The sequence below is a fragment of the Geotrypetes seraphini genome, chromosome 1 (assembly GCF_902459505.1).
Source record: "Geotrypetes seraphini chromosome 1, aGeoSer1.1, whole genome shotgun sequence".
NCBI classification, from domain to species: domain Eukaryota; kingdom Metazoa; phylum Chordata; class Amphibia; order Gymnophiona; family Dermophiidae; genus Geotrypetes; species Geotrypetes seraphini.
In genome coordinates this window covers 87,244,477-87,264,336 of record NC_047084.1, presented here as the reverse complement: position 1 = coordinate 87,264,336, position 19,860 = coordinate 87,244,477, and the positions used below count along the sequence as shown (strand labels likewise).

The window sequence follows — 19,860 nt, the reverse complement described above, 5'->3', positions numbered from 1 at the left end:
TTGAGAAAGACACGGGGAAAGCCACTGCTTGCCCTGGATCGGTATTATGGAATATTGCTACTCCTTGGGTTTTGGCCAGGTACTAGTGACCTGGACTGGCCACCGTGAGAACAGCCTACAGGACTTGATGGAACATTGGTCTGACCCAGTAAGGCTATTCTCATGTTCTTATGAAATGCCATTGTGGAAGAACTTCTTCTTTGTATAAAAATAATTGGCTACGCCCATGGCGGATCGCCCCCCTCCGCACCACCTTTTCTACGCCACTGGAGTTAACTGTGTTGCATTATCTGCTATGCAGTTAAAATGTAAAAAGTGTACTGTTTCTGTGTTAACTACAATATATGCTAAGATGCTGGGAACGTGTCCAACAGTTAATGTAACGAGTACATGTTTATTTTGGCTATGTGTGGTAAGTAGAAAACCAAACTTTGTAGGGTCCAAAATGTTTAACGTAGGAACAGAGAAAAAGTGGACCAATCAGCATAGCAAGACCTGCTACTCTGACCATTCCTGGATCTCTGGCCTTAGGCTTATGGAGTTTGTTACTAGTTTGGCCTCCACTGTGAAGAAATATTTTGTCTTACTAAGTTTAATCCTGGTGATGGATGATGGATTTTTTAAATCTAATTACTCGCATTTTCCAGACCAGCCTCATATTATGACCCATTCATCTTCACTGGAAAAATGCTTGCTTCTCTCATATTATTTATAATTCTGAAGCATTTGATGACTTCACAGTCCACCCCCTCCCCTTTCCAGTTATACATATTAAAGCCTTTCAGTCTCATTTATTAGGGATATTTGTGCAGACTACACATTTTTGATAGCCTCTGCTCTCTGCAAGTCATTGTTTTGCTCTCTCTCTCTCTCTCTCTCATATGGAAGATAGCAAATAATCTCAGTTTATAAATGCCAAAAGCAGTGGTGTAGTGAGGTTAGGAGCCCTCCCCCATGCCACACTCATAAGAACAGCCTTACTGGGTCAGACCAATGGTCCATCAAGCCCAGTAGTCCCTTCTCATGGTGACCAATCCAGGTCACTAGTACTTGGCCAAAACCCAAAGAGTGGCAACATTCCATTCAGAATCCTAAAGAATAGCAAGATTCTGGAATTCCAAATAAGTAACAAAAGATTCCGGACCCCCAAAGAGTAGCAACATTCCATGCTATTTATCCAGGGCAAGCAGAGGCTTCCCCCATGTCTTAATAACAGACTATGAACTTTCCCTCCAGCAACTGTCCAAACCTTTCTTAAAACCAGCTACGCTATCCGCTTTACCACAACCTCTGGCAACGCTATCCGCTTTTACCACAACTACGCTATAATGGCAATGTTATCTGCTTTTACAACAACTACACTTTTAACAGAACCTCTGGCAACGCTATCCACTTTTACCACAACTTTCCTCCAGGAATCTGTCCCAACATTTCTTAAAACCAGCTACACTATCTGCTTTTACCACAACCTCTGACAACGCATTCCAGAGCTTAACTATTCTCTGAGGGAAAAAAGTATTTCCTTGCAGTTTCATCGAGTGTCTCCTAGTCTTTGTAATTTTTGATGGAGTAAAAAAATCTATCCATTTGGACCCGTTCTACTCCACTCATGCCCTCCCTTCCCCATACCTCTTTAAATCTTTGCCAGCGAGAGCAGCTTCTCCAGCCTGTTGCTCGCGCATGTCACAGCATGGTTTCTGCAAGAGGAGATCATGCCTAACAAACGGATGGCCAGAGGAGACCCCATAGACATCATATATCTAGATTTCCAAAAAGCCTTTGACAAGGTACCCCATGAACGCCTACTTCGGAAACTGAAGAACCATGGGATGGAAGGAGACATACATAGATGGATCAGAAACTGGTTGGCGGGTAGGAAACAGAGGGTAGGAGTGAAGGGCCACTACTCGGACTAGAGGAGGGTCACGAGCAGTGTTCCCGCTAAGCTGCGCTGGCGTGCGCTGGCGCACAAAATATTACATCGCAGCGCACAAGTTTCTCGTCACAGCGCACGGCGTACGGCAGATGGCAGGGCGGCGAGAGGAGAATCGGGCGAGTTGGCTCATAACTTGCTGGCGCCCAAGCTCACAGCGAAAAAAGTTTGCTCACAACACCTGCCCGCTTAGAGGGAGCACTGGTCACGAGTGGTGTCCCGCAGGGCTCGGTGCTCAGGCCGCTGCTATTTAATATATTTATAAATGATCTAGAAACAGGGACGAAGTGTGAGATAATAAAATTTGCGGACGAAACCAAACTATTTAGTGGAGCTCGGACTAAAGAGGACCGCGATGAATTGCAATGGGACTTGAACAAACTAGGGGAATGGGTGACGATATGGCAGATGAAGTTCAACGTTGAGAAATGTAAAGTACTACATGTGGGAAGCAGAAACCCGAGGTACAGCTATGCGATGGGAGGGATGTTATTGAAGGAGAGTACCCAACAAAGGGACTTGGGGTAATGGTGGACATGACAATGAAGCCGACGGCACAATGCGCAGCAGCCGCTAAGACAGCGAATAGAATGCCACGTATAATCAAGAAGGGTATTACTACCAGAACGAAAGAAGTTATCCTGCTGTTGTATCGGGCGATGGTGCGTCCGCATCTGCGTCCAATATTGGTTGCTGTACCTTAAGAAGGATATGGCAATACTCGAGAGGGTTCAGAGGAGAGCGACAAGTCTGATAAAAGGTATGAAAAACCTTTCATACGCTGAGAGACTGGAGAAACTGGGACTCTTTTCCTTGGAGAAGAGGAGACTTAGAGGGGATATGATAGAGACTTACAAGATCATGAAGGGCATAGAGAGAGTGGAGAGGGACAGATTCTTCAAACTTTCGAAAAATAAAAGAACAAGAGGACATTCAGAAAAGTTGAAAGGGGACAGATTCAAAACGAATGCTAGGAGGTTCTTCTTTACCCAACGTGTGGTGAACACCTGGAATGCGCTTCCAGAGGGCATAATAGGGCAAAGTACGGTACTGGGGTTCAAGAAAGGATAGGACAATTTCCTGCTGGAAAAGGGGATAGAGGGTATAGATAGAGGATTACTGCACAGGTCCTGGACCTGTTGGGCCGCCGCATGAGCAATCTGCTGGGCACGATGGACCTCAGGTCTGACCCAGCGGAGGCATTGCTTATGTTCTTATGGCCCCATGACCCAAAGCGATTTAAGAGGGGAGTCAGGCCAGGGTATAAATTATATGACATTGATAGGAAGAATCAAATGATAGAAAGGTGGAGTTATATGTTGCAAAAATGATAAAAGCTCATCAGAAAACAAAAGGGGTATACCACTGTATATCTAGCCAGAATGAGCAGACAGATACTGAAATATTAGCAGAAATTAGCGAAGCCATCAAATTTTCAACACTGTAATACAGGGTGATTTCAATTATCTTAGTATTGACTGGATAAATGTCATGTCATGTCATGAAATGCCAGAGGTAAAGTTAAATAAATGTCTGCTTCTTGGAACAGCTGGTTCAGGAGCCGAAAGAGTGTAATCCCTAATGGAATGCAGGACACAGTATGAAAGCTAACGGTATTAGGGGCCCCTTTGCAATAGCAATCACAACATGATCAAATTTGAGTTAACAAGATGCTAAAGAAACCTACAGCTTTAGCATATAACTTTCAAAACAGTAACTAATCTAATCTTAAAAACTTTCGCCCTCTTCTATTAAACTGCGCTAGCAGTTTTTAGCGTGGTGAGTCACGCTGAATGGCCCACGCTGCTCCCAACACTCATAATATGGCCAAGAAGCATCATATCACCAAAGCTGTTGCTAAGATTACAGCTTCTGTCTCTGAACAGACAGAACATGTTACCCAAGCGGAGGGAATGGTTCCATGTGCAAGCTGTCTTCAGTTTGAATCCCTCATGAAGGAATAGAGATGAGGTAGCAAGACTGAGAAGCATCCATGAGAATGAGAGATACATCAATGAAACACTACTAAAGATTTCCAGCAGAGGCCATTCCGAGGTAGAACATCTGGGCTTAGATTATGCCCACCTGCCCTTGAATTAAAAAACCAGTATGCAGTCCTGGACGTGGAGGAGATTAGAGCATCCTAGGGAGAGGAAGGACCAAAGCTCGAAATCTCCAAAATTGTTAGAACCATGACCACCAATCTACTACATTTTTTTGAAGGTCAGAGAGGAGGTGTGTTAGCTGTCTGACACTATCCAGCTGGGGAATGTCCAAGTGGTTTCTGTATATTATAGGAGCTTAGAGATATTTGAGGTTCCTTCTCTCTCTCTGCTGATGAAGTTCAGAGCCCACCAGGGTCCCTGTAGCTACATATACATAGTAAATGATGGCAGATAAAGACCTGAACGGTCCATCCAGTCTGCCCATTAGTTACCGTATGTACTCAAATATAAGTTAATCCGAATATAAGTCGAGATCCCCATTTTTCCCCCCCCAAAAAGGAGGAAAAATGGTTGACTAGAATATAAGATGGGGGCTTAATATTCAAGTGCCACGTCCTACCAGGATCTGTACCCAGTGGCCCCTCCCTCACGCTCTCCTCTGCCAGGTTCTGCACTCAGTCCCCTTCCCTGCCAGGTTCTGAACCCAGCCCCCCTCACTCCCTGCCAGGCTCTGCACCCTGTTCCCCCTCCCTTCCCTGTCCCCTCTTCCCACCAATAAGAGCCAACCTCATCAGTGATGTCACAATGGCTTGATTGTCCTGTACTCCCCTCTGTCCTCCAACCCAGCCAGCAGATTAAAACCATAGTTACAGAGAACGGCAGATGATTAAATGTTTAGTTTTATTGAACCACCTAGTGGTAGGCCGGGACAGGAGGTATCCCTCCCGTCTCAGCTGATACTAACAATTATCCCCCACCTCTTCCTCCCTCCGTTGAATACCTTTTCCCTGTTTGTCGCGCTGAACCTCTCCTACCGATTTTGTGGCCAGCAGCCAGCGGTGCACCCGAGCAACGCACTGGAGCGAGCTTTTCGAGCTCCCACCTGGTCCAAGGACCGGCATAGGGACCGGCATAGAGCTTGAAAAGCTCGCTCCTGTGTGCCGGCCTGGATATGCCACTGGCTGCGAGATCGGCAGGGGTTCAGTGCAGGATGCACCATTGGACTACTAGGGAAAAGATATACGACAGGGGTGGGGGGGTGTAATTTTTTGTATCGGCCGAGACGGGAGACAGGAAGGATCCCTCCTGTCCCAGCTTAATGGCAGGCCTGCAGGAAGTCCGGGAGGGTGTCGGGTGATCACTGGTTGATGACCCGAATATAGGACGAGACCCCCATTTTTGGGCCATTTTTTTGGCCCCAAAATCTCATCCTATATTCGAGTATATACGGTATTCTCATTACAAATACATGATTAAATTAACTTGTTTGTTCTTTGATATTTCTGAGCCATATACTATATACTAAAGTCCACCTGACAGAGGCGTACCTAGGGTATGTGACACCCGGTGTCCATTGTTTTTTGACACCCCCTCAATGAAAAAAATATTTTTAGTAATGTTCCCCCCAGGTGCCAGCCATGAGGGGGTGTTCCCGGCCTAGGAGTCATGGTCCGGGAACTTCTCTTCTCACGGCCCGGTGCCAAGACTCTGGATAGTCTCCGTGGCCCATCATGTTCCCAGCCTTCTCTCCCTTTACCTTCCGTGAAGCTGAAAAAACTGCCAGCCTCGGCAGCGATTCAGCTACGTCGCCTGCGGCTCCCCTTCCTGCTTTCTGTGTCTGCTTCTGCAATCCACCCGGGCGGAAACAGGAAGTTGCGTAAAGGGAGAGAAGGCTGGGTACATGCTGGGCCACGGGGACTATCCAGAGCCTTGGCACCGGGCCATGAGAAGGGAAATTCCTGGACCATGACTCCCAGGTCGGGAACACCCCCCTCATGGATGGCACCTGGGGTGGATGGCCCTCCCCTTGGTATGCCACTGCTACCTGATATTGTCCTAGGTTCCAACTGCTGAAGTTGCCATCTAAGCTCACTCCAGCCTATCCAATCATACCATTATTTGCAAGATATCTACCATAAAGTCTGGCCAGTAACATCCTCATGTTCAAATTTAGTGGAGTTCCCACTGATGCCCTCCCCAGCCTACCCTACACCGAATCACCATATATAGGACACAAACCGTACAATTCTGTCCGACACCAGCCTTAGTTCTTTAATTTACACCATTTGCTTTCTAATTAGAGATTCTCTGTGTGAGAGAGAATGGATTCTTGGAGTAGTCATGAGGGGTTCTTGAATTCATTGCAAGTGAAAAGAGGAGACTGTACCTAAATTGGCAACTAAGATATAATGCTAAGAAATACAAGACCATACACTTGGCTAGCAAAAATCCAAGAGAACGGTATAGTATAGGGGAGGAAGTACTTCTGTATATGAAAGAAGATCGGGACTTGGGGGTGATTGTGTCTGATGATCTTAACGTAGCAAAACAAGTAGAAAAGGCAATGGCGTGTCGAGGGCGGGAGTTAGGCGGGACGTGGGCCGGCTTAGATTTAGTCGTACAGCATTTATAACCGAAAGTTTTACAACACAGTCTAGACGGAACTTAGACATTGTGACTTAGACCATGTAAAACATGGTCTAAGTCACAAAAAAACACCTAAAGTCACCAGATAAGCACTGCAAACACATAAAACAGACCCTCACACACTACCCCAGTGATCACCAATCCCCCCACCCCCATAAAAATGTTAATCTTAACTTTAAAATTCAGCCTCCAGACCATCATCACCTGGCCGCCTGGCATAGGAAAGCCTAGTTGTCCAGCCCAGAGGCAGCTTAAGTCATCTTGGGGGTGGGTTAGGGACCCATAGAGAGGAGGACCCATGCCCATAAGCCCCTGTAATCACTGCATTGATACTTAAACATGTCCACTGGCCTATACACCCCCCAAACCTTTTTGTACTGGCATATAAGTGGCTCCTGCAGCCATAAGGGCTATTGGGGTGGTAGATAAGTGTGTCTAGGGGATTCTGGTGGTGGTTTGGGGGGCTCACCATGACCTATAAGGGAGCTGTAGGGAGGAGAAGACATGGCACCCTTTTTTGTGAAGTTCACAGCAGTGCACTGTAAGGTACCCCACTATTTAGGTAGCATGTCTGGGTGTGCTGTCCATCACTTTGCAGACCCCTCCCACATCCAACAGGGCTTGTTCTAGGTGTTTTGGACTTGGACGGAAAGTTGGACGGAAATGTGGTATAAAGATAGATGATTTAGCGGCTTGGACGATCAGATCGGCAGGATGTTTAACCAGACGATTTTCAAAACGAAAAAAAATTTGGACGTATCTTTCGAAAATGTCTTAAGCTGTTTTTTATTTTGGACGTCTTACGGGATGGACGTAAAAAGGATTTAGATGTCCCTTTCGATTATGCCCCTCCACGCCTTTATCTTTCAGATTTTACCTCTTATTTTCCCTTTACGGTCTCTTCTCACTAACACTTTTACAGGCAACCTACAAGTAATTCAGTATTAGGGGCAGTTTCTCATGCTGTTATCAAACCTCACCTTGATGAGGTCCTGGAGCAGCGATTTACAAGTCAGCTTCTTGTCATTTTGGGAGATGTCCCTCTTTTTCATGAGAACACGATATCGGTTAAAGAAGTCGTGGTATGTCCACCTAAAATGAAAGCAGAGACGTCACGGAGTGTGTGCATTCAACTATACAATTATATATTAAAACTGATCTAGAAAAGGTTAATATAGATCAGCGGACTCAAACACGCGGCCCACAGGCTGCATGTGGCTCTCCGGGTTTTATTTGCGGCCCGCGGTCTTGACACGATCAACAGCCATTTCTCTTCCCCTTTCCCTTCCTTTTGGAGCAGCAGTGTGTCTGGCCGGCTCGTTCCGTTCAAAGCCGCGGGTTGGCGGCTCCTCGCGCTATCCACTCCTGCATTGGAAGCCTCTCTGACGTCACAACGTCAGAGAGGCTTCAGACGCAGGCGCGGATCTCGCAAGGAGCCGCCACCCGCGGCTTTGAACGGAACGAGCCAGCCAGACACGCTGCTGCTCCACAAGGAAGAGAACGGAAGGGAAGGGGAAAGAGAAATGCTTCTGCTACATAGGAAAGGGGGACCCTAGGGAAATGCTGCTGCTGATGTACAGGGAAAGGGAGAGGGAGGGAAAGGGGAAGAGAAATGCCTCTCCTGCACAGGAAAGGGGGAAGGAAAATGCTGCTTCTGTTGCTGCTGCATCCTCTTGGGGAAAGAGAGGGAAGGAAGGAGAAGGGAGAGGAGAGGAACAAGAGAAGAAGCCAAGTTCATGGGAGGGAGGGAAGGAAAGGAGATATCAGACCATGGAGGGGGAGGGAGAGATGCCAGGGCATGGGGGAAGGGAAGGAGACAGATGCCAGACCAGGGAAAAGGAAGAAAGGAGGGAGGGAAAGGAAGGAAAGAGATGCCAGACCATGGAAATATGTCGGAAGAAGAGAGAGATAGGAAGGGAAGGTAAGACATGGAAACGTAGATTTTGAAAAGAAAGCAGAAAAATTGAACATTAAGTTAAAGCAAAAGATGGATGCAAGGCAGAAAGTGAAGACGGAGAGAAAAACAGTCAAATGACAAGAAGGCCCTGGAAACATAGTTGAAAGCACAGAAAAATAAAGTCACCAGACAACAGGTAGGGAAAATGATTTTATTTTCAATATAATGATTGAAATGTGCCAGTTTTGAGAAAGAAAAGATATTAAACTTTAAATGTGAGGGCTGCAGAAAAAATAGAGTACTTGGAGGGCCGCAGAAAAAATAGTTAATGTGTTATTAAAGAAATGACAATTTTGCATGAGGTAAAACTCTTTATAGTTTATATATCTTTCCTTTTAACTGTTAAAGGAAAGTTTTATAAACTATAAAGAGTTTTACCTCATGCAAAATTGTCATTTCTTTAATAACACATTATTATCAATAACACATTATTTTTTTTGCGGCTCTCCAACCTACAAATCCAAAATGTGGCCCCGCAAAGGGTTTGAGTTTGAGACCACTGATATAGATGTTCTGTATGATGGAGAACCCACAAAGAGAATCAAACATGCAACGTGGACTTTGTGAAGAAAATGGTCCTTTCACTTGGTCAACAATCCTGGTATAAGCAAAACAGTGTACAAATTAAACTGTATACACACACAGTAATGCGAGTACATTTAGATACATAGAAAAGATGGATTAGGCATTTTGGAGGCATATTTTGATAATATGCAAATACATTTCAATTAAAAAAATGTATCCATACAACAGGCATGCCCATTAATGCACATACTTTGGGGTTAATTTTAGGCTAGTTAGAAAAAAATGATCTGTATACAGGATATGATATCCTCTTATGGTGTGCTGACAGTGTAAAATATTTGGGTATTCATGTCGCTGCTACTTGTGCTGATATGGTCTCTCTCAATGCTATTATCTCAATGCTAAGTTTCTCCTAGCTAGAGTCCAAACTTTATGTACAGCTTGGAACCCGTCTATGGTTGACTTGGGGGGGTGGGGGTGCATCTGGAACCCATTAGGATGGTGATAGCACCACAAATTCTGTATGTTTTACAGATGATGCCTCTCACATTCTCTGCCTCTCTCTTTCGCTCCTTGATAAAGCTCTTCTAAAATATCTTTGGCTAGGATAACAGCCCAGAATAGCTTTGTCAGTATTGAAAAGACCTCAGGACTTGGGAGGAGTTGCATTTCCAGATTTTGTTTTATATGCTAAGGCCACATTGTTGCATAGTGCTACCATACTTCTCAGGTCTTATGTGGGAGAGGCACCTCCTGTGTGGGTACAGGTGGTGTGGCACCTTTTGACACCCTATACTTTTGAGAGAGAGTGCTGTTTACCCATAATTTACCTTCTGTACATAAATGGATACCATTGAGAGAGACCCTGTTTGCGTTGCAGTTTGTAGATGATTGCTCATCTGCTTTTATATATCACACATTGGATGCCCCTTTATGGGGTAACATCTACTTCACTATTGATAGTAAAGTGCTTCGTTGGACTTACATAAGAACATAAGAACATAAGAAGCGCCATCTCCGGATCAGACCTTCGGTCCATCAAGTCCGGCGATCCGCACACGCGGAGGCCCTGCTAGGTATACACCTGGCTTATTTTATAGCCAACCATATCTTTATATGCCTCTCTCAAGGAGATATGCATCTAGTTTGCTTTTGAAGCCTAGGACTGTCGATTCCGCAATAATCTCCCCTGGGAGAGTATTCCAGATGTCAACCACTCTCTGTGTGAAGCAGAACTTCCTGATATTAGTCCTGAACTTGCCCCCCCTTAGCTTCATTTCATGTCCTCTTGTCCGTGTCAAATTGGACAATGTAAATAGTTTTTTCTGCTCTATTTTGTCGATTCCTTTCAGTATCTTGAAGGTTTCGATCATATCCCCACGCAGTCTCCTTTTCTCAAGGGAGAACAATCCCAGTGTTTTAAGTCGATCCTCATATTCCAGTTTCTCCATACCCTTCACTAGTTTAGTTGCTCGTATCTGCACCCTCTCCAGCAGTTTTATATCCTTCTTTAAGTAGGGAGACCAATGTTGGACGCAGTATTCCAAGTGGGGTCTGACCATTGCCCTATAAAGCGGCATTATAACTTTCTCCGATCTACTCGAGATTCCTTTCTTTATCATGCCCAACATTCTATTTGCCTTATTTGCCGCTGCCGCGCATTGTGCCGACGGCTTCAGGGTCCTATCTATCAGTACACCCAGATCCCTTTCTTGTTCACTTTTTCCCAGAGTTGCACCTGACATTCTGTACTCGTATTCCTTATTTTTACTGCCTAAATGCATTACCTTGCATTTCTCCACGTTGAACTTCATCTGCCATTTCTCCGCCCATTTTTCTAACCGACACAAGTCGCTCTGGAGTTCCTCACTGTCCTCCTGCGATCTGATTGCCCGGCAGAGTTTTGTGTCGTCTGCAAACTTGATGATCTCACTGGATGTTCCGTTTTCCAGGTCATTGATATAAATATTAAAAAGGATCGGCCCAAGTACCGAGCCTTGGGGTACACCACTAGTCACTTTCTCCCAGTCGGAGAACTTCCCATTTATGCCCACTCTCTGCTTCCTGTTTTCCAGCCATTTGCCTATCCATCTTTGTATATCTCCCTCTATGCCATGGCTTTGTAGTTTCCTAAGAAGTCTTTTGTGTGGAACTTTGTCAAATGCTTTCTGGAAGTCCAAGTATATTATGTCCACCGGCTTTCCACTATCAATTTGCTCGTTCACGGTCTCAAAGAATTGGAGTAAATTCGTCAAACACGATTTCCCTTTCCTGAATCCATGTTGACTGGGTTTCATCAAGTCATGTGTGTCCAAGTGCTGAACTATGCTATCCTTGATCAGTGATTCAATCATCTTGCCGGGGACAGATGTAAGACTCACAGGTCTATAGTTGCCCGGTTCTCCTCTCGATCCTTTTTTGAAAATTGGCGTGACGTTCGCTTTCCTCCAGTCGTCTGGTATCTGACCAGTTCTGATTGACAGGTTTGCAAGTTTTTGCAGTAACTCTCCGATTTCGACCTTCAATTCCTTCAAGACTCTCGGGTGAATTTAATCCGGTCCAGGGGATTTGTCACTTTTAAGTTTGTCGATCTGGTAGTATATCTGATCTAAGTTCACTTCAACTGTGGTGAGGCTGTCCTTTATTTCTCCTGTAAACAGTTTCTCCACTTCAGGTATTGTTGAGGTGTCCTCCTTCGTAAAGACAGACGCAAAGAAGGAATTTAGTTTGTCTGCGATTTGTTTATCTTCCTTGATGTACCCTTTTCTTCCCATGTCGTCCAAGGGTCCCACTGCCTCTTTTGCAGGTTTTTTCCCTTTCACGTATCTAAAGAAGGGCTTGAAGTTTTTGGCCTCCCGGGCTATTTTTTCCTCATAGTCCTGTTTTGCATCCCTCACCGCCTTGTGACATTTCTTCTGTTCATCTTTATGTTTGTTCCAGGCTTCGGTTGTCTTCGTGCATTTCCATTTTTTGAAAGAGTCCTTCTTTTCTTTTATGGCTTCCTTCACCTGTATGGTAAGCCATGCTGGTTCTCCTTTGCCTTTAGTTCTCCGATCTTTGGAAATCCTCGGAATGTAGAGATCTTGTGCTTCTGCAATAGTATTTTTCAATAGGCACCATGCCTGGTCTACTGTTTCAAGTTTGTCCACCATCTTCTCGAGTCGTTTTGTTACCATGGCTCTCATGCAATCGTATTTACCCTTTTTAAAGTTTAAGGTGGTGGTTAAGGTTTTGGCATGTTTCCCTTTCCCGATGTCAAGTTTAAAGTTGATTACATTGTGATCACTCGTTCCCAGTGGAACCATGACTTCTACTTCTGTTATCGGTCCGGTGAGACCATTTAGGACCAAGTCCAAGGTGGCGTCGCCTCTTGTCGGCTCTTTTACCATTTGCTCCAGGAAGCAATCCCCTAGCACCTCCAGGAACTTGGCCTCCTTGCCGCAGTTGGAGGCTCCTAGTTTCCAGTCTATTCCTGGGAAATTGAAGTCTCCCAATATAACTACATTGCCTGTCTTGCATACTTGTTTGATTTCCTCCATCATTTCTGAGTCAGTGACCTCCGCCTGTCCTGGGGGACGATAGTAAAGGCCAATTTTTGTATCTGCGCCATTGTGACCAGGAATTTTGATCCAGAGGGACTCCAGCTTCTCTTTCCTGTCTGTTGTAATCATTCCAACAGAATCTATTCCTTCCTTAACATATAGGGCAATACCTCCACCTTTCTGCCCTTCTCGATCCCTTCTATATAGTTTGTATCCCTGTAGTACTGTGTCCCATTTGTTTTCTTCATTCCACCATGTTTCTGTTATGCCAATGATATCCATGTTCTCATGTCTTGCTATCGTCTCTAGTTCTCCCATTTTGTTTCCTAGACTTCTAGCATTTGTATACATACATCTAAGTTCCCTTCGTGTTACCTTTTTGGACCTTCTACTCTTGGCTGTCCTTACAGTTTCATTTACGGTATCCTTTACTGCTCCTGTGTTATCTCCCATGTTTGCTGTGTGGTCATCCCCTCCTGTGACTTCTTGGATGTCATTAGGTATCTGGACTGTTGAAGATTTATTGCATGATCGTCATATTCTCACCTTTGCAGAACTTCAGGATCACTATGGACTGCCTTTCACTCAATTTTTTCAAAATCTGCAGCTGGTACATGGTCTTCGCCAGCATTTTGGGTCGTCTTTGCAAATGTGCAATCTCATGTCAGCACCTATAGTTGCTTACTTGCCACAGACGTCTTGTACCTTGCGGCCTTTTTCGACTGCCTATCATCATCTGGTACGACTGTTATAAAAGTGAGTTAGCAGCTTGAGGAGGATTTCCCACCCTCTTCTTGGGCACACCTACGGTAACCTTAGCAACAAAACTCTTGGATCGGCATCTATCCTGCAGTCCCTGTATTTTGTCATGCACAAAGTGCTTTGGTTTCCTACAAAGATGGCTGCCATGCATTCTCTGAGATCTTCTCTCTGCTGGGAGATGTGACATTCTTCCTGGCACTCTACAGCATATGCTCTCTGATTGCTCCATGATTCAACCCTTCTGGGTGGCAGCATGGGATTTAATATGCGACATCTAGCCTATATCTACTACTCTTCAATATCCGCTTGTTGTTATGCAGTCAGCTTCTCTTTCACCGTCTCTGACTGAGGATCAATCTCATCTCTTGGACATTATGATGGCACTAGCAATTAAAGTAGTGCTCTGTAATTGGAAGACCCAATCTCCTATTTCCATTCACTCTTGGTGGAATTATGTTACCAGCACTGCCTGGATGGAACGTTGTTTGGCTGAAGTCCTCTCCCGGATCTCTAAATATGATCGAATCTGGGGTCCCTTTCTCCAGTATTGCTATAATTAGTGTTGCTGTGTGCTTAGTATGTTTGGCTGGGGTCTGGATCCTTGTTGATTCTTTATCGGCATGGTCTGTCTTCTTTCCTTTTCTCTTCTGATCTTATGTTCTGCTTTTATAATGATGCCTGTAACCTTTGAGATATTCAGTTTGTTTTGCTGTTAGTTTATGTTGCCATGATACTACCCTTGTATTACTATTATCTTGATGAATTGTTCTGGTCTTGTTTGCATATTTGCAAAGTTCTAATAAAAATGATTGGAACAAAAAAAAAAGAAGAAATAATGATCTGCCTCCCTTTGTTGTGTCTTTGTGGAGTAAATCATGATTTTTCTGGATGAACATTTTTACAGTTGTATTTTGTGCTTAACTGAACAACCAAGATGATAATTGCAATAATCTGGTCTATTAGTAAGTACAGTAGGTGACAAATCAGAATTTTTAACATCTTACAATCTTTTAAAGCAGTGTTAACCACACATTTTCAAAAGCATAATGCAGGAGAAAAAAAAAATCAGAATTTTATAGAGAATCAATGCTTAAATAATTTTATTTTGATATACCCCTTTGTGGATGGTGTTGTCAAGAGCATTTCAGCTTCCTGTACCATGGAATGATTTTCCAAAGGTTGCTGAGCAGGGATGGTGTGCATCTATCGAAAAAGGGAAGAACTGTTTTCAGCAGCAGACTGGCTAACCTCCTGAAGAGGACTTTAAACTTGAATCATTGGAGCAGGGTGATCAAAGTCCCCAGCTGAGTACAAGTCCTCAGGTAAGAGAATCACTAAATAGGAAAAGGGGGCAACTTCTGGAAAGCAGTATATACTAATGTTCGAAGTACGTGAAACAAGGTTCTGGATCAAGAGACTGTGATGGAAGAGGCCGAGTTGGATTTAGTGGCAATCACAGAAATGTGGTTCACTGAAAACCTTGACTGGGATATAGTTATACTGGGCTATAATTTGTTCAGGAAAGAAAGAGTAGGAAGAAAAAGAGAGGGGGAATTATGTTATATGTTAAAGATCATATTAAAGTCACACAATTGCAGATCTGCAAGGTAAGAAAAAGGAACAGTGGGTCAATCTGGAAAGAAGGAATAAAAATGTATTTACGTTGGTGTGATTTACAAGCCTCCTCTACAAAGAAGTGAACAGAGATTTAATAGTAGACATTCAGAATACAGCTGTAAAAGGAGAAGTATTAGTAATAGGTGATTTTAACATGTCAGATGTTGATTGGGGTATCCTTATTGCAGGGTCTTCTAGAAGTAGAGAGAGCCTGGATTCTCTACAAGGAGAAATGTTCCAGCAGTTGGTATTGGTAATGGAACCCAAGCAGGATGGGCCATACTGGACTTTGTGCTTACAAACGGGGAAAGTGTGGTGCAATGGATAAAGCTACAGCCTCAGCACCTGAAGTTGTGGGTTCAAACCCACGCTGCTCCTTGTGACTCTGGGCAAGTCACTTAATCCCTCCACTGCCACAAGGTACACTAGATAGACTTTGAGTCCACCAGGACAGACAGGGAAAAATGCTTGATTACCTGAATAAATTCATGTAAACGTTCTGAGCTCCCTTGGGAGAACGGTATAGAAAATTGAATAAATAAATAGAATAAATAAATATTTCTGATGTTAGAGTGGGTGATCAACTGGCATCCAGCGATCACCGAATGGTGCGGTTTAATATTAAAACAGTGTAGAAAGGGGCTAATGCAAAAGTAAAGGTTCCAGATTTTTTTTAAACTAACTGTGCAGATGGGGGATTAAATCAAGGAATTTTTGTCTGGATGGGAACATCTGGAAAAAGTAGGAAAGCAGTGGGCAAAACTGAAAGAAGCTATTGTAAGAGTAACAAACCATTTTGTAAGGAAAGTAAGTACAAGTAAGCAGAAAAGAAGGCTGCTTTGGTTCTCAAAAGCAGTAACTGAAAGGTAAGAAAAAAAAGTTAGCTTTCATAAATTACAAAAGATGGAAAGATGAAGAAAGGCAAAAAGATCTGGAAAAGATAAGAGAGGCTGGTTGAGTAGTCAGGAAAGCAAAGATGTAAATGGAAGAAAAAAATAGCCAACAAAGTAAAACAAGGGGACAAGACATTTTTAAAAGATATATTAGTGATAGGAAGAAGTGCAAAAAGTGGCACTGTGAGACTCAAAGGTGAAGGGGAGAAATATACAGAAACTGATAAAGATAAGGCTGAATTGCTTAACAAATATTTCTGTTCTGTATTCATAGCTTAAGCGCCAGGAGCAGGACTGCAAAAGACAAACGTAAATAGGGATGGAGGTGTGGTAGATGCTGATCGATTGTCATAGGATTGTGTTCATGATGAGCTATCTAAACTAAAGGTGGACAAAGTGATGGGGCTGGATGGTGTACATCTTAGGGTACTGAAGGAAGTTAGGGAAGGTCTGGCAGCTCTGCTGGCTGATCTTCTCAATGCTTCTCTAGACTTGGGAATGGTATTGAAGGACAGACAGGAGAAGGGCAGATGTGGTCCTTCTCCACAAAAGTGGAAATAAGGAAGAAGTAGGGAACTATAGGCCAGTAAGTCTGACTTCTGTGGTAAGTAAATTAATGGAAACACTTTTAAAACCGAGAATAGCAATGTTTCTGGAATTCCATAGATTACAGGACCTGAGGCAAGATGGATTTATTAGAGGCAGGTCTTGTCAGCCAAATCTGATCAATTTCTTTGACTGAGTGACCACAGAATTGGATAGAGGGAGTGCACTAGATGTGATGTATTTACATTTTAGAAAAGCGTGTGACAGTGTTCCTCACAGGCATCTAATAAATAAACTGAGTGCCCTCAGAATGGGCCCCAAAGTGACAGACTGGGTCAGGAACTGGTTGAGTGGAAGATGACAGAGGGTAGCAGTCAATGGAGATTGCTCTGAAGAAAGTGATGCTACCAGTGATGCTACCAGTGTTGTGCCCCAAAGTTCGGTTCTTGAGCCTGTTCTTTTTAACATTTTTGTAGGTGATATTGTTGAAGGGCTGTCAGGTAAGATTTGCCTCTTTGTGGATGATATCAAAATCTGCAACAGAGTAGATACCCTTCATGAAAAACATGAGGAAGGACCTAGCGAAGCTTAAAGAATGGTCTGAAATTTGGCAGCTAGGATTTAATTTGGGATGGAAAAACCTGAGGGAACGGTACAGTTTAGGGGTGAAAAACTTTTGTGCACGAAATAAGAACGTGATTTGGATGCGATAGTATGCGATGTGAGTGCAGGAAATGGCTTCTCCACCCAATAACTCACACAAAGGTATACATTTTCTTTATTTTTTATGATCTTTTTTAAATTTTCCAACTACAATTGTGCATACAAATAATTCATGTACATATAATATTACAAGAAAAGCACAATAAACTTACATATAGTAATAAGCAATTATTTTCCCCACCCTCCCACCTATTAATCAAGAAAATAAATACCCACAAGAAACTATCTAAAAATTCCAGTACAAACCCCTCCCCACTCCCTCCCACCCTGGACATGTATAAAATGCCCATCAATTATATGCCTTTCCATAAAACAAAACCCCATAATCACCCTTTGTATGAGGGATATCCTCTCACAAAGGAATCAAAGTCATCCCTGTTTGTGGAGAAGAATCTCAAAGTGCAAAAGCTGGGCACCCTCTTATATACACTGTTGAGATAACTGTGGTACGTCATCTCTCCAGTCTCCAATACTTGGTCAGAACATTTCCATATAAGGCATTCAGAAGGCAGGCTTATTCATACCCATGATTCTAGAGAAAGACATTCCTGAGCTTTGAAACATAATGCTTTTTCTAAAACACATTATAAAGAAAATTATCAAATTATAGAAAAAGTCAATATATGTTAATAAATAAAGCATGACTTACTGCACAGAGAGGTTCATAAGCATATTTGTGTGCAAAAGATTCTAAATCTAAAATATAAATAAGGGAAGTAGAAAAATATGTATTGGAAAATATATAAAATCATATGATAATGTGCTGTTAAAGAATTAATCAAAGAAGCTCTCTGACCCTAATTTGGATTCCTTTGTCTCAGCGAAGTGGCAATTTCAGTCTCCTTAGTGCTAAATTGTAATGCAAGCTAATTATACCTACTATTCTGTCCATCCTCTATAATAAAACCCTAAGCGCACATGCGCACTTACAATGCCATGATCTTTGCCATCGTGATGTGTGCCTCCGTGGCCGTATTCCATTTACGGTGCATGTAGCGGCTTGCAGTGCGTGCGCTGGCTTGGGGAAGCTTGTGGCGCGTGCATTGGTTTGAGCGCACTTACAATGCCATGATCTTTGCCATCGTGATGTGTGCCTCCGTGGCCGTATTCCATTTACGGTGCATGTAGCGGCTTGCAGTGCATGCGCTGGCTTGGGGAAGCTTGAGGCGCGTGCATTGGTTTGAGCGGAGGTTTGTCTCCTGATAGCTGGCAGTAGAGCAACGACAGGAGTGTGTCATGTGGGTGCTGCGAGGTGTCCCATGCAGGTAAAAATTCTGCTACTGCTGCACAAGCAAGTGGAGGGGGAGAGGGAAAGGGGGCTGCTTTGGTGGAAGGGGTGTGCTTGGGGGCAGGCAGCAATCTTGCTTTGCTCGGGGCGGGAGGGGGTGGAGGAGGAGACAGAAGGGGGCCACAGAGAGACAGGCAGGCATGGCGCAACAGAGAGAGATAAGCAGGCAGGGGGCCAGGGAGAGAGACAAAGAGACAAACAGAAAGAATGACAGACAGGGGGCCAGAGAGACAGACAGACAGACAGCGACCAAAGAGAGAGAGAAAGAGAGAAAAAAAAGACAGGCAGACAGACAGCGGCCAAGGAGAGAGAGAGAGACAGAGAAAGAGAAAGAGAGAGAGAGAGAGAGACAGAAAGAAAGAAAGACAGACACATCTATTCTAGCACCTGTTAATGTAACGGGTTTAAAGACTAGTTATTTAATAAAGAAATATAAAACATGCTCTAAAACATGGCCATTACAGCCTTAAAGAAAAAGTGTATTGCACAGAAAGCCCTTAAGATGCAAACTATAGAGAGAAATGTATGTTAAAAGATAAAATCAAAATATTTCTCTGATCCATGAAGCCCAGTGTGTTTTCTCTGGCAAAGCTGCCAGTTTCTCTCAACTTTGGAATACAGTTTGAGAGACCCAGGATCCAAAAGGTCGTTTCCACAGTTCATCTTAAATTTAAATAACAAATCTCTATGTGCCTACACTGTATATACCTAATTATTATGAAAAGGAAGTAGCAAGGGTTATTCTTTCTAAAACCTAACTTAATACGTTATTGTGTAATATTAAAATAAAAAAATATAACAGCAGCCAGAAAGTCCAGTTCTGACATTCCACAGATCATGCTTCCATGGCAACGGTTGAAGAGGCAACCAAGAGGTCAACAAAGGTCGAAGGCCTCTACTAGTCGATTTCTCCCACTATACTATACTAAAGTTTAAAACAGCAACACATATTATTCCCTATAACATAATTCTATTTGAATATTACCTATAAACACATATTTTCATACAAACATTCACATATTGGAGCTCCAAAAACATTCACTTCATACACTCAGTCCATATAATTATTATTAGAACAGGAGTGTCAAAGGCCCTCCTCTGGGGCTGCAATCCACTCGGGTTTTCAGGATTTCCCTAATCAATATGCATGAGATCTATTTGCATACAATGAGAACAGTGCAAGCAAATAGATCTTATGGATATTCATTGGGGAAATCCTGAAAACCCGACTAGATTGTGGCCCTCGAGGAGGGACTTTGACACCCCTGTATTAGAAGGTTTTTAATTCTAACGTATACCTCAGTGGTTTTAAAAGAGCAGGAGAAACAAAGAGAAAGCTAAAGGTGGGAAAAATTCTGTTCAGTCCTAGGACAGGAAAAAAAAAAGGGGAGGAGGGGGGAGAGCAGCCCACATGGCTAGAGAACAAAGAGAAAAATCTACATTTTCACTTTACCTCTGCAGATGTCAATGCACTTAATCTTT

At 43.4% G+C, this 19,860-nt stretch overlaps 1 protein-coding gene across 2 annotated transcripts in view; it reads right to left on the bottom strand.

Annotated features, from left to right (window-relative positions):
* Positions 1 to 19,860, bottom strand: part of MYO5B (myosin VB) — a 690,137-nt gene that overhangs the window by 137,846 nt on the left and 532,431 nt on the right. For both annotated transcript variants that reach the window (XM_033934618.1, XM_033934625.1), the window contains exon 18: positions 7,506 to 7,617. In XM_033934618.1, the coding sequence (XP_033790509.1) occupies positions 7,506 to 7,617 (112 nt within the window). The remainder of the gene's footprint in view (positions 1 to 7,505; positions 7,618 to 19,860) is intronic.